General features: G+C 39.8%; 1 protein-coding gene across 1 annotated transcript; it reads right to left on the bottom strand.

Annotated features, from left to right (window-relative positions):
* Positions 1 to 5,271: 5,271 nt before the first annotated feature.
* Positions 5,272 to 14,897, bottom strand: LOC311059817 (GDP-L-fucose synthase-like). Its single transcript, XM_084077893.1, has 10 exons — positions 14,848 to 14,897; positions 9,701 to 9,846; positions 9,461 to 9,575; positions 8,806 to 8,934; positions 8,500 to 8,573; positions 8,219 to 8,349; positions 7,592 to 7,723; positions 7,393 to 7,472; positions 6,736 to 6,835; positions 5,272 to 6,621 (listed from the first exon to the last, which is right to left on the bottom strand). Exons 2-10 carry the CDS (start codon positions 9,844 to 9,846, stop codon positions 6,566 to 6,568), a joined length of 963 nt encoding a protein of 320 aa, XP_083934019.1. The 5' UTR covers positions 14,848 to 14,897; the 3' UTR covers positions 5,272 to 6,565.
* Between the last annotated feature and the right edge of the window lie 814 nt (positions 14,898 to 15,711).

Genomic DNA, 15,711 nt, shown 5'->3' on the forward strand with positions numbered 1-15,711 from the left:
ACACTACTATATAACTAATATACTACTATATAACTAATATACTTACTATATAACTAATATACTACTATATAACTAATATACTACTATATAACTAATATACTACTATATAACTAATATTCTACTATATAACTAATATACTAGTATATAACTAATACACTACTATATAACTAATACACTACTATATAACTAATACACTACTATATAACTAATATACTACTATATAACTAATATACTAGTATATAACTAATACACTACTATATAACTAATATACTACTATATAACTAATATACTAGTATATAACTAATACACTACTATATAACTAATATACTACTATATAACTAATATACTACTATATAACTAATACACTACTATATAACTAATACACTACTATATAACTAATATACTACTATATAACTAATACACTACTATATAACTAATAAACTACTATATAACTAATATACTACTATATAACTAATATACTTACTATATAACTAATATACTACTATATAACTAATATACTACTATATAACTAATATACGTTGTGTATATGTTGTGTACTCCTTTCGACATGACGACCCTGAATACAGTACTTGCGCTGCTTCACAGGCGCAAGTAATAAGCTAGAGGGGTGAGACTTCTTGTGCACATGCTCAGTAGGGTCCTCTCTATGCCTATGGAAGGATACAATGATCATTTAATCTCAGCAGAGGTTTTCAACAAAAAACTGATTTTGAGGTGTAAACATACATTTTTGAGTGTACGGTATTGTCCTTCTGCTGTCTAAAGATAAGATGTCAGCTAATTTAAACTTAGATGAATTGTATCTCTATGTTATTGGTCACAAATTAGCGTCAGCAGCCTATGCTAGTATGGGTGTTTCTAGCTAGAATATGGGATTTTATCATGGTTGCCCCATTGGGAGCAATTGTAACACAGTGACCGGGGTCAATTGTAACAATGTGTTTTCAATTTAAGCATCTTTTTTTGTCTGGGATTACATACTTTTATGTTAGTGTATTAACATTTTTCTTTTATTTACTTTAATTACAAGCTAAAACATAAACCTTGGTTGTAAAAAAACAAAGTTGTCATTTAAGCGCGTCTCTGTCTACTCTCTGACCCTTGTCGCTGCTGCAGCCTCAAAAGGGGGCGTGGCGACCCTTTGGTGACGACACGTTGGCACACCCTATAGGGTGGGACTTTCGTCGTATGTACTTCCCCCGGTAACAGTCACAACACAGATTTCATGCACAGAGAACGTAAACAGATCTGTAAAGCCTCAACATAACGTCATTGGGCCGAACTGCCACCATATTCCAGTACGTCCGTTTAGACACTCAACTGGCTAGGTCTCGTCCAGCGTGCCCATGAGCAAGCAAGCTGGCTAACCCACTAATCTAGACCCCAAGTAGCATCACAAGCAAATATAACTAATCATTGATGAAACAAAGAATTTCCTTTGCATTTTCTTTTCTCATGCTGATTATCGATAATTAGACATTATTATTTAAATGTTTAGATAATTACAAGACTTTTAACATTATTGTCAAATAAAATTACTCTCCAACTGGATTACAGTGCATTTCTCTCCAACTAGATTACGGTGCAACTACATTTTCCTAGGTTAGTAAGCTTTGCCAAGTCTTTGGTATGACACAGCCAGGGATTGAAACCCGACCGCACAGTCTCAGGGTAGACACTTTGAACACAAGGCCACTGAGCTGGTAGTCTTTACCTACGTACTTACTTATTTACTTACTACAATGTTATTTCATTATCTATGGTGTATTTTTACTGTAGTTGGGAAATGGTATTATTTCTTAATTAGTACATGCTGTTTTGTTATAGTTGTTGTCCTGTAGCTGCATAAAACAAAAAAAAAAACACAATTGTAACTGGTTATACAACTGGTATAAACGAGAAGGAAACAGGGGTATCCCTGTCTCTCCAGCTCTTTAATAAACAGAAAATACATTTTCAGATTAGTTGCATTTTCAACCATTCAGGAGAGAGTACCCATTCATCAGCTTACATTTTATATTGTTCCAGTTATGAATTTGTCATCACCTCCATTTTCACTTGTTTAATCTGTATCCTGTGTGAGTTCTCTCTCCTGATTGGATAAAATTGGTATCCCGACCTGAAAATGCATTTTCTGTTTCTGTTAAAGAGCTGGAGAACACAGCCACCTGGTTTAGGGGGCTTGGTGACCTGATGGATGGTGTTTGATTGTTTGACTGTCCGCCCCATACCAGGTCAGTAATACCTCTGCCTGATCAGTTCAGTGGTTCACTCTGTACCCTGGTGACCATGTGATGTAGCTGGTGGAACACCTCCACCCTCAGACCCCACCGTTAGTAACAGCTGATGGACTTTCCCTCCTTCCATCTGGCACTTCTGTACACCCTGTGCAGCAGGGTGTCCTCCAGGGTAAGGTTTACTTTTTAATGTTACTCCTACAGATTTTCTCCAAATAACACACAAATAGGTACACAGTATCTCTATAGCCATGTGATCAACACGGATCTGTCCGATTTTCCATATTCCATGGATTGGCTAAGATTGGCTTCCAAAGTTAGCAGGATTGGTTCATTTTGAACAAAATGCCTCAAATCATGAATGCAGCATGCACTTTCCGTGCAATTTTCCACATACATTCCCACTTGGCCCAGGAAGAAATGTCACTTGAAAACTTTAAAATCAGCCTCATGGTGGCGCTATAACAGGCCGATTCACGTTTTTAGCTATAACTGCACCGATCTGCGCGCAACTTTGCATGCGCGCTCCTTAGAGGCCAAGGAAAAACCTTTGCCGTGCATTTTTCACATATACCTTTTAGAGCGCCACCAGGGGGCTGAGTTTTGAAAAACACATTTTTTTGCTCTTACTCCTTCAGATTCTGTTCAAAAATCACGCAAATCGGTACACAGTCTCTCTATAGTCATGTGATCAAGATGGATGTGTCCGATACTTCATATTCTATCCTACTTGGCTAACATTGGCTTCTAAAGTTTGCAGGAAAGGTCCGTTTTGAACAAAATTCCTCAAATCATGAACGCAGTGTGCCATTTCTGTGAAATTTTGCACACACATTCCCACTAGGCCGAGGAAGAAATGCCACCCTTTTCACATTGGCCTGTTATAGCGCCACCAGCTGGTCTAATTTAGCAAACCACATTTTTGGAATAAAATGCCTCAAATCATGAATGCAGTGTCCGATTAACGTGCAAGGCCTAAGAAGAAATGGCACCCTTTTCACATTGGCCTATTATAGCGCCACCAGGAGGCCATAATAACCTAGCTGACCTGGCGGAGACTTGTGCTCCGAGGAGCACTTTTTCTAGTTTTGAAATCATTTTGTTTAATACCTGGGTATTAGAAATTATTTATATTCTAATAATTGTTTGGATTCATGAAAACAAAAACAAGAAACTGAATTATAATCATCAAAAACAGAAGTAATTTAGGTATCGACATCTGACGTGCCATCTGAATTCGAATTTGTCTAAATTTCAAGTTGTGGACGATGTTTTCACTTTTCTTTGTTACCTATTTCCCCTGGAGAGATTTTATGAAGGAGAAAAACACAACATCATGTTTTCTTCACAGGGAGATCAGAGATCTCAGCATTTTATTGGTTATCATGAAAGAGATACCAACACTGCTCAGTTGAGATTACAAGTATGTTATATTTCAGTTATGGTATGCCAGTGGTATGCTTGATCCAGTCTAGGTAAAGCAGACATCCATTATTTTAAATGACTGCTGGGATACGTGCGTACCACCAAAAGAAATAACATTACATTACATTACATTATGTGACAAGGGTGAAATGAGGGGTTCTTAAAACTTTTGTAATTTGTTTTTATTGGTGCTTAATGTGTATAATTGCCTCATTTAACCCCACCATCTTATTATTTTTGTACCAATTATTATTACGCACTGTATTGTTTATAATTGTTTTCCCCATGATCCCCTGGTCACATGTATTGAGAGACATTGAGTGGCAGAGCGGCAGTCACGCGGTCACGCCCAAGGCCACGGTCATGGCCAATGTCCCCAGACAGACTGTCACCACGGACAAATGAAAGAAGAGGGAGGTGTGGTTTGGCAGGTACAAAAGCGGAGGCGGGACCGTTTGAAAGAGAGAACAGAGCACCCAAGTGACAGAGGCGTCAGTGAGGAGAAGGACAGCAGAGGGGAAGGTTGTGCCGAGACACGGAGTAGAGGAGTGCATAGATGAAGTAGACATACCAGCCACCTAGGAGTTTGGAAGCCGAGGTGTGCCTACATTCAAAGGAGAAACCAAGAGGAGAAAGCGATCGAACCGAAGGGGAGGAAGAGGCGAGTGAGACCAGACCATATGAGAGACGAGTGAGACCAGACCATCTAAGGAGCGCTGAGACTGGAAAGTGGCGATAACGTTGCATACGCAACCAACTCAGCGCCAGGTGTAAAAACCTGGCTGGCGAGTGAGTATTCGAACAAGCAACGTTGAATCCCTGTATAACCACTGCCTGAGACAACGCAAATGTATCGTGTAAATGCACAGTGAACTGGTCTAGATCTCTATAATTGCAGGCGGAGAGAAAGAAGAGAGAAGACGAAGACGACTGGCCTCAAACCCTTTCCCATCTTACCCCCATATATGGACATGCAGCATTACCCCTGAACAAACCGTGTTGAGTATCTTGAAGCACTTTATTGGCACAGCACTTTACTTGAAAAGTATTTGTTGCACAGAAACCCCCCATGCTAAGGAACCCTTGTGATTAAGCCCCGCGTAATTTGCACAACTTTATAATTTATTTTATAGTTGTTGTGTAGATTAATTGTGTTTTGTATGTTTATATAGGTTTTATTAGTATAGTGTTTATTTGATTGTTTTTAAGGCACAGAAGCCAATGTATTAGGGACCCAATAAATATGACTTACCTTTTTTGATACACTGTATTCGTGTCCAGTTTCTTAAAGGGATATTCTCATGCCAGTGTTGTATTCTCAAAACCAAAAGTATTGAAACTTACCAGTTAACCTCGAACCTGTGAAAGCCTGAAGAAGAAGTTAAAGTGTATTCAAAGGGGACTTCCCTCTATAACAAAAGTGGCGTAGTCGACAAACAATTAGTTCAGATAGGACTCACAGTAATTACGCACCCAGCACTTTATTGTGCATTTATATTTTATTGTTGTGAGTTTTATTCTGGATTATTTATTAAAGGAGAAGAGTGCAATAGTACAAACAAATTGCAAGTCAAATGTGATACAATTTCGGCCCTGTTCACAATTACATTACATTACAGTCATTTAGCAGATGCTTTTATCCAAAGCGACTTACAATAAGTGCATTCAACATAGGTAGGGAACAAAACTACTAATCACCAGAAGTCTTAAGTGCATTTCCCGTAAAAACAAGCAACCAAGAGTATACCTAGCGCTAAGGTGAAAGTGCAATATATCTGCTACCTCCTTTCTTAAACAGATGAGACAAAATAAAAATAACACCATGAATCTTGTTGTTATGCACCACTCCTCCACCAGAGTCACCCTGAGAGAGAGAGAGCCGACAGTGACAGACAGACAGACAGACAGACAGACAGACAGACAGACAGACAGACAGAGTAAGCAACATCAGTTTATGTGGAACACCATCTCAATCAATCACATACTGTACTTTTATTCAACAGATTTACAGAAATTACATTAAAAAAAGTTCACCAAAGATTTAATCTCAAATGTATGCCATTGTATTCTCTAGTTCCCATTATTATTAGTATTTTATTATCTCAAATATGTAAAGAGTTCTTAATCTATATGGTAATTCCAATGTCTGTGCATACTGAAGCTATTTATGGCCCACTTTTTTACTTACTGCCTTACTTATTACTACTATTAGTATATTACTTGTATTATAACTTTACATTTTTACTATATTAGCCTACTTGTATCATATTTTGTACTACTGTATGTGGTAGGTTGGTATTACTAGCACAGTCTGGTGAAGTCTGCCGCACCAACATTTCACTGTTCAATTTATAATTTAGGTATTTAGCAGACACTCTTATCCAGAGCGACTTTATTTAGGTAAATGTTTTGGGTTAAGGGAATTAACTTTTGGATGACTACAATTCTGGTAAACATGTCACCAATAAATGTAATTGATCTGAATTCACTTGGAACACTGACTAAATGACCTACAGTACCACACACATTTGACCTTCAAGGCCTTCATTAACTGGTTGTAGTTTAAATTTCCAGCACCACTGCGGCCATAGGGCATTTTTCAAGGGGCACATGGCCAAAGAGAGGGTCAACGAGGGCCATGGCCGTCGTGGCCGCCGTGAAATTCTTGCCCTGGTTTATACAAATGAGTGACAACACAATCAGGGTAACAATGACCAGACTTCATTTACAGTAAACAACATTCTGCCTGAAGCTTCACATTGGTCCCTTCACCTTTGACTACCTATACCAACACCATTATGTCTTTGCCCTCCAGCGGACAACAGAATAATCATCTGTGGAATGTGGACCGTATGAGTCCCTGATGACTTGCGGTGCACTCTTCATTTGCGAGCTGTGTCATAGTTGGTTACAAACCAATCACATGTGTCCTTCAAAGCTGTAAGTAAGACAGAGGAACAATGAGTGGCAATAAACCGTAGTAGATGGAGCAAATATGTGATTGTCATGCAGTATTACATTACAGTATGTCTATTTAATGTGCCAGCAGTACCTTTGTTGAATGGCGTGAAGGTGAAGTTTGGGAGGTAGCGCATCAGCTTGGCATTGCTGGCCGTCTTCTTGAACTGCCCATCTGCTTTACTGGTATCATACTGGAAGTCACAGGTCAAGGAAATGGACACGAAGAATTTGGGACGTAAACTGCAAACAGCTGTATCCAAGTAGGCCTATTTCACATTTCCTTACAAAAGAAGGCAATGAATCTCTAAAGTGCAAGTTCGGCCAGAAGGACTGACCTAATTGTGTGTCCCCTTCTTTAAGCATCAGTGAACCAGTCATGTGCCAACACATGCATTTCGTCTCACCAAGAGCTGGGATATTTAAACCCGTTTGTACTGTCATTTCAACGTCTGATCTGGCTCACTCCACCACCAGTGTAAAGGCCCTGTGACATCTGGGTGCAAGTTATTATCCCAATTACACCCTGTATTTAATTAATTATATGAATTTACAATTATTTACAATTGCAACTACAAATATTGGTTGGATATTCAATAGTTGCTCCGTAAATAAAAAATGGACAATCCAAAATATTATCCCCATCGACTTCACAGCAATGCACAGGTGTTGTTATTTTATACAGTGGCACACACATGCTTTGTTCAAGTGTGTGTGCTAAAAAGTTTGAATTTGAGCTTCAAAAGGATACCACCACTTCACCTTTGAAGCCCAGCGCTTGGACGACAGACTCTGCCGCTTCTTTGATAGACACCTCATCTTCCTCACCAACTGACACCAACAGGAAAGGAATACATGTCTTAATGATCATACTTTTTCACACAGACCTGCTGACAATGTATTTTTTTTTATTTCCAGTATGTGCATGTCTGTTGTGTATGGTAGTTTACGAGAAAGGATGATAGGATCCACTTCCTCATACTCCCTCAGAACCCACAGGAAAAGGCGGGCGAGGTCCAGGGAGTAGATGAACTGCCTTCTGGGAGTGCCTGAACCCCAAACCGCCAGGGGCTTGCCCTCCTCTGACAAACAGACACACGTGGAATAGAGAATGATTTAACCCATTAAAACTGGGAAAGCATCTGTGTCATTTTAGATTTTAACCACTTTAACCATTATTTTATACTGTACTTTGGCTATTCAAAAATAGCAGATATACAAGCTCATACAGTAGCTTGTAGATCTGCTATTTTTGAAAAATCTTGAAAATGTGTGCAAATCTTTGAATATATATATATTTTTAAAGTGAACATTTGTAACTCAAATCTTTGCTTCTGGGGGACCCTGGAACAAAATAGTTTGAAAACGGGGTCCGCGGCCAAATGCATATAATTTTGGGGGTCCTTGACATGAAAAGGTTTGAGAACCACTGATACATACGTTTTTCAGAAAACTGTTATGATTTAGAAGACATGTGTAGAATCGGCCTCAGGTCTTAATCAATGGGTTAAACAAAACCATGCTCAAGTCTGTAAAGAAATGAGTTTACTACTATATTGAATCTTGGCACGACTTACTCTGAGCAATGTAGACCTTGTGTATGAGGCCTGGCAGTACATGGCCATCCTCAATATTGAAATTGTCATGGGGACCAAACGCATTAGTGGGAATCACAGCTGTGTAGCAGCGTCCGTTCTGGACATATGCCCTGCAAAACATCCACAGTTTGGCCCTCCATTCATATGCTTGAACATGCAGTAAATAAATAAATAAATATATATACAGTATATATACAGTAAGTACATAAAAGTTGAATATGTTTTAATATATAACCCACATCTGAGTGGACTTGCTGTACCTATTATGAACGTCAATCATTCTCTTTGCATAAGCATAACCAAAGTTGGACTCATGAGGTGGGCCATTATGGATCTGGTGCAAAAAGAGAGGTGGAGGTCAAACACCTTTACTCTTACAAAACAGAAACAGACATACTGGCAGTCGTGGCAGACAATAAGTGCTGGGGAAGCTACTCACTCTGAACATTCCACACTACTGGAAATTGTAGTTAACTAGTTAGTTACACTATTTGTAACTCAGCTACTCCCCAACACTGAAGACAATAGGTACATTATATCACAACAGGTGCACAAAAGACTCTTACCATGGTCTCATCGATTGGGTAGGTTGTCTTATCAGGGAAAATGCAGGTGGAGAGGCAGGATACGACTTTCCCTGCACCGACTTCATGTGCTGCCTGCAGGACATTGTCATTGATGTAGATGTTGTTTCTCTGAAGGAATAGACACATCATTAATGGAATACTTCAGGACAACCCCCTTACACACAGTCAAGAGAGCAGTTGAATACCATTCCATGGTCCTAGACAGACAAGCCTTTATTTATATTGTAGCGTTTGCGGTCCCTTATAGCTGACTCACTAACTTGGGAAGGGAGGTAACATTGACTGATATTTTAACCGGAGAACTGGGTTTTATTGCCCTTTTAATACAGTCTAGAACTGGTTTTGGAGGGTGACGAAAAACAAAGAGGCTACTCTGTCTGTCTAGGCCGAGTCTCTTCACACAGTGTAACAATAGTGTCACTGCCGCTTCCTTGTTTTCCTCCGCGGACTTCTTTCCACAAACCACCTTTGCCCATCGTTTTCACCCACTCCCAGCCTGACCTACCTGAACTAGACACCTCCTCCCCCCATGAACCCCCCCCCCCCCCCCCCACCACAAGTCTGTCATTATTCCTGCAGGGTCGCTACAATATATCAAGACCCAATTTTCCTCATGCTGTTCCAGTTTACTTACCCAGAAGTCCAGGTTGACCCTCATGTTTTTGAACAGTCCTCCAACCATAGCAGCGAGGTGGATGACATGTGTGGGCCGATGCTTCTCGAACACTGCCCGTGTCTCCTCCATGTTCCTAAATTAAAAAAACACGTAGAGCATTTACCCAGCCAGCCAGTTCCCTGACTGTTAGGTCTGAAATGCTGTATTGGGTCTGAAATATAAAAGTAACAGTGGTAGTTGAAACAAGCAGGTTCTCACATGAGGTTTGCATCCTTAGAGGAGAGGAAGACCCATTCTTCGCCCTCCTTCGCCTCTTCTTTGACCACATGTTGTATGGCTCTCCCCACCAGACCAGACCCTCCTGTCACCAACACCTTCATTGGACGATCGCCCAAGCAATCCATCTACACACACACACACACACACACACACACACACACACACACACACACACACACACACACACACACTTTTAATTCTTTATTTGAATGTGGTAAATAGCCTGTTTGAAATGCGGAGGAGAAGCTGTTCCCTGGGCGGGATGAAGTCAGAGTTCTGAGTCCAAGAAGTCCTTTCAACAATCACACGACAATCACATTATTGTCAAAGTAACAGAAATCACATACATTTGGGATCAGATCAGTACATGCCAGTCTATGCAGATGACACCAAAAAACAATAAACTGCCGTAGGAAATCTAGTCACGGTTTCATTCTTCTTTGGTGAACAGTGTTCATCAAACTTCTCGACAGCCTTGTCAAAACTTGTCTTTGTCTTCCTCGTTGGTGAACACAAACGTGTTGTATACTTCCACGGCTTGATGTCCCGCGATGGTCAGAAGCAGTGCAAACCTCCGTGTATCAGCCTTTTCATCCAGTCCTACAACCAGCAGGTACAGCATGAAACGCTGTTTGAAGGTACGCCACTTATAATCAACATTACCTGTCCAATTCATAGCGTCTGGTGGCTTCAAACTTTCCATTATGACGACTTGTGAACACTCCTGTATCCCACTCCTGGTACCATGATGTAATGTTTCTATCTCTCAATGATGAAACATGGGTTCTTTCAATGTCATTTATTTAAAACTGGTAGCAAGTGGCTCATTCATCATGTCTCTGTACATACTATGATCTCAAAATGTTTGTAGGTGGCCCATAGCACGGTACGGTAAATGTTATATGGTAGATGGTGCCATCTAGTGGTTATTATAAATCATATCAACACAACAATAACACTGTGACTGAAACAATATGTTTGATCAGTGTTCTTTAAGCCCATATGGGCTGCCTGGGCAACAGGAACGATACATGACACTTGTCATGTAATTATTGTCAGAAATGTTCATTAATTGCAAAAATAGCAGATCTACAAGGACACACCACATCACAATGACACCGACTTGTGAGCTTGTAGATAGTATTTTTTGTGTGACATCACAACCATATGATGTAAGTATAAAATAGGGCTTAGGTGGTTAAAGCATCTACTCAATCAATTAGGATAGTATAGGATTATTATTGTTTATTATACTTAGATATCTAGACATAGTTACTTGTAACACACTGTGCAGTTTGCTGTTTAACACATTTCAGTCAGACAACTCTTGGATTGGATTAGAATATATATTTATTGAGCATGCTTGAGCATAGATATAGGAAGCATATATGAAGCATAGTTTGGCGTCAGGGCTCTGAATCAATTCACTCCCTGTAAGCATAACATTTTAATAAATGTTACATGCCAAATAGCATTTACAGGGAATGAATAAAGACCCCCACGGGGATCTAGAAACAGAGCCTACAGGTGGATGGCGGGGAGGCGGTGGGATGAGACTATTCATGGTCAGCAGCATACGCAGGCAAGCGAAGGCAGCAGATACGGCAGAGATTTCGGCAGCAGAGCAGCAGCGTCGGCACATCAGCGCAGCAGGACAGAGCAGCCAGAATGAACAGGTAGGCAGAGCAGTACTTATAATCCACCGGCCAGGAGAAGAGTGCATGTGACTAGTCACCTGATCGGTTGGCACAATCCCTTGAGTTGCCTGGCCTGAACTAGCTCCGCAAGCTGCGTCTCATTCCCTGCCAGAGCACCGGCTTCGAATGCTATCAATGCATTGAATGGGAGATTATCACGTTTTATCAGACCATTGAATGAGGCGAGTCGGTGACGAGTAGGCGATACACGGACCTACCCGCGATTTGTCAGACCATTCATTGGGCGTAATCAGGAGCTACTGACCTACTTTGGAGGCGGAGCAGTCCCCACAACAATATTTATGATTCTGTGCCTATCGGTACATAACTCCAACGGCGCTGAGTAGGCTCAGGCGAGCGTCGCACCGCTCAGGACGGCAACTCGGTCACTCTGTAGCTCCCTCGGTGGTCCTTCGCGGGGCTCCAGCTCGCCTGAGACTGCGCGCCTCCGTCATGGTCCGAAACCAAAACAACCAAAACCAAAACCGAAACTGAACTATTTAAGTCATCTCCGTTGGTAGGTCAGTATGTCTTGATAACACCCAATGAATGGTCTGATAAATCGAGGTCGCCTACTTCGCCCATTCAATGGTCTGATAAAAGGTGATAATGTCCCATTCAATGCATTGATAGCATCCGAATCAGGTGGCCAGAGGGCTTTCTAGAACAGGCTGCTGTCAGTGCCAGGAATTTTGACCATTCTGACTCATCTTTGAGGACCCACAGAATATTTTGTGCTATGACTATGAAGACATGGATCACATATCCACACCAACACATATCTCAAAACAAACAAATCTCTTCTTTCATCTGGAAAAAAAAAAGTTAGTTGATAGCATGTTCCGTTTTTTAGAGGTAGTTGAATACAGCTTGTTTTCACCAAAAACTGACCTTTTTCTTTAGAATCTGAGTTATGAGCATTTTAGTGAAAGGAACATGTTAAAGGCATAAAAATTATATCAAAAGTGTTTGACATTTATTTTGTGCCTTCATTGACATCAGTCATGTAAACAATACTTGTTTACATGACTGATACTAGGCTTCTATTAAAAAAAATGCTTTTGAGTGTACATTTATGGCTTTGTTTCACTCCAAAGTGCAAGCTTATTTCAGCTAATTTCAAACAGAAATAATAATTCAAAGTTCAAAGTGCAACATCAATAAATTGGTCATCGAGAGCTTCATGAGAACACTTATTTTACAGTCCAATATTCTATACTGTAGTGGTTTTCAAACCTTTTGTGCCCAAGCCACACCAATGGGCAACTCAAAATCTCAAGCCACACCGTATTCATAGCAACAAATAGCAGATCTACAAGCTATTACTAAGCTTGTAGATCATCTTTTTTTTTCTTTTATGCTGTTGCCAAGGCGACGATGACGATGGGATAATCGTCCCGATTAAGGACGCAACGCCAGTGTGATGTCGTCCTACGGTCGTATGACATCATATTCTACACATAAATACAGAGTGTGTCAAGCAGTTGTAGAATCAGAATAATAAATAACTAGATAAATAGCCAGGGCCTATCCACCCATATTCAACGTGTGTGATTCAAGAACCACTCATTCTCGGCCCCATCCACCAGATAGAGTACGAGACCTCGGCTCTATAGGATCTCATAATTGGCTGAGCCACTCATCTCAGCCTTAAACAGCCTTACCACTTGTGACAGTCACAAGGGTCTGTCACAAGAGCCAGCAGTACCTACAGAATAATACAGTCCTTAATAAAACGTCAAACGTAGCGGACTATCCTATCAATAAAGGCAGAAAAAGCCCCAGAAAATATCTTTAAAAAAAAGTATCCTCACTTTTCCATTTAATATATTATTTTTATAGAATAATAGCATTACAAGTATTTGTTTCTGTGTGCTGTACTGAATGACATGTGTTTTTGTTCCAAAGATTACTAGAGTAAGAAACGGTGAAGTCTTTAAATATTTCAGAGAGACTTTTAGTCAACTCAACAGAAAAGGACTTCAGACATATACATCATATGATTAACTTAATGTACCATGCTTTAAAATTTACCTGTGTTGCACTGAATGACATTGATGAAGTACAAAATTCCGAACAAGATTGATTCTAGTTTTTAAATAATTTTATATTATCAATATATTGCTTTTATCTCCTTTCGTTTGCTTATCTTAGTTTTTTTTTTCCTAATACAATTGTTGTTGTTACTTACTTACTCTCTTCCCCCGGCCCCTCTACACACATGTAAAGCAACTTTGGGTTCTCAGAAAAGCGCTATATACATTCCAGGTATTATTATTATTATTATTATGATTATTATTACAATTATATTATTCCCTTATTATTATTATTATTATTATTATTATTATTATTATTATTATTATTATTATTATTATTATTATTATTATATCATCCATTTCTTATGTTATGAGCACCAATTATGCCATGGGTGTTTATTTATTTTTAACGATGGATTTAAACATTTAAAAAACACTTTTGTCATTAAGATTTTTTCCTGGACAGTTACACTGAATGACATTTTGACACTTTCGAGATGAATAACAGAATTAATAGTTTGCAATACATACAAGTACAAAAAAAAGCGCTTCTGACAAAACCTCCCAACTTCATTGGATCCTCAAACTGTCCGTCAAACCACTGCTGCCGTCCTCTCCCTGCTGCTGCCGTCGTGTTGTGCCACAGCAGTGAGCACGCACACAGAGGAGAGCTGGTGTGGCGCAGCAGATAAACACACTAACGAGGCAGGGTTTTTCCCCCGTAGTCTGTTAAAACTATGCTATGCACTGCAGTGTACCTGTTTATCAAGCTTAGCACTGACGCTAATGTTATGAAAACAAGTAATACCATTTCTAAAATCTATGACGTGTTTTCTGAGGAGATCAATGTGACAAGAAATTAGTTCGTAGCATTTCTCTCGCTTGTTCCAGTGAAACTCCAACTCTGTGAAACCCTCTTTGCAGAAGTTATTGTAATATTTAAAGTCCTGTTTAGGCCTATATAATAAGTGTCATGAAGCATCAGGGCGTTAATTCACTTGTGATGCATTGTGAGCTTGGAGATCCATTGTAAGCTTTTGGGAATTTAGACCCATTTGAAACCTCTCCCTCAGCAGCGATTGGAGCTATTGTCAGCTGATCGGACTCCTAACTCCACTTGAGATGGATTTCTGTTCGGGCAAAACTCCTAACTCAACTTGGATTTGGGTAAAGTGGTGATAATATAAGGACACATCATGCAAGTATCTGACGATATATAAAGTCACTATACCAACTTTGATGAGGCAGTATTGCTTTGTTTTAAAAATATAAGGTTTTCTTCATTCCCTGAAAAAAAAATGTTTTTTTTTCATTTGGTTTGTTCTATTCTATTCTGGTTGCTGCTGGACAGCAGATGTTGATGTTAATATCTATGTTTGGATTTATCACTTACTTTCTTCTGCAGAAGGTCCCTTCCTGAAACAGGTATCACTTTGACCAGTGTCAACGTGTGAAAGTACTGTACCAGTATTTAAGTAAGGTGCAGGATCCACCCATCATGACAACTATTATGTGGGCTGGCATATCAGCCTGAGCTGGTAGGCGAGAGCTGATATAGCCATGCCCTTGGATGGTTAATCGTGTGCTTGGGTGATCATCTACATGTATTTGTTTCATTTAGAGAGAGATATAGAGATAGAGAGTAGAAAGAAAGAAAGACAGAAAGAAAGAAAGAAAGAGTAGCCAGTTAGAGTTGAGCCTCAGCCACTGCAGGGACAGCTGTACTTTCCACTTCCTCATTGGCAATCAGTGTGACTATATAAATGCCCTGCTATCTATAAACATGAGCTGCCTGATGGTTGCTGGCCGGGTGTTTTTATTTATTCTGGTGACAGGGGGAATGTCGTTTGAATCATGTTTCATTCTGGTACTGTATCTAAACAATCTGTTAATCATTCAGGTTGACGTTCATTCATGTGCCCTGTGCCGACTTCTTTCATGTGGCAGGAGGGAATGTGTGAGCACATACATACAGACAATTTAAGGCATAAAAACAAAATAACTTGATGAGATATACTTTGTGTTTGTATGGTGTACTAAGTGTTATTCCTCCCTTAGATATTGTCAACAGGGGTCATCAACATGTCCGTGTGGCAAGACATGTCTATGTCCGTGGCCAGGGGTCATCACTAGACAATTTTCACACGTTGGCCATTTTGGAATATTACATTGAAAATGCCACCCCGTTTGCATGGTAACGGGGTGGCATTTCATTAACTTCATAGAAATATGACCGCTGTGTGAATATGGTCTATGG

Source organism: Gymnoscopelus microlampas (genome assembly GCF_963454915.1).
Source record: "Gymnoscopelus microlampas genome assembly, chromosome: 2".
Taxonomy (NCBI): Eukaryota; Metazoa; Chordata; class Actinopteri; order Myctophiformes; family Myctophidae; genus Gymnoscopelus; species Gymnoscopelus microlampas.

Coding starts and splice junctions, on each gene's coding strand:
- LOC311059817 (XM_084077893.1), bottom strand. CDS start 9,846: ATGGATTGCTTGGGCGATCGTCCAATGAAGGTGTTGGTGACAGGAGGG. Junction 8,574..8,805: donor ACCCAATCGATGAGACCATG/GTAAGAGTCTTT, acceptor TTTTTGCACCAG/ATCCATAATGGCCCACCTCA. Junction 6,622..6,735: donor CTTCACGCCATTCAACAAAG/GTACTGCTGGCA, acceptor TCTTACTTACAG/CTTTGAAGGACACATGTGAT.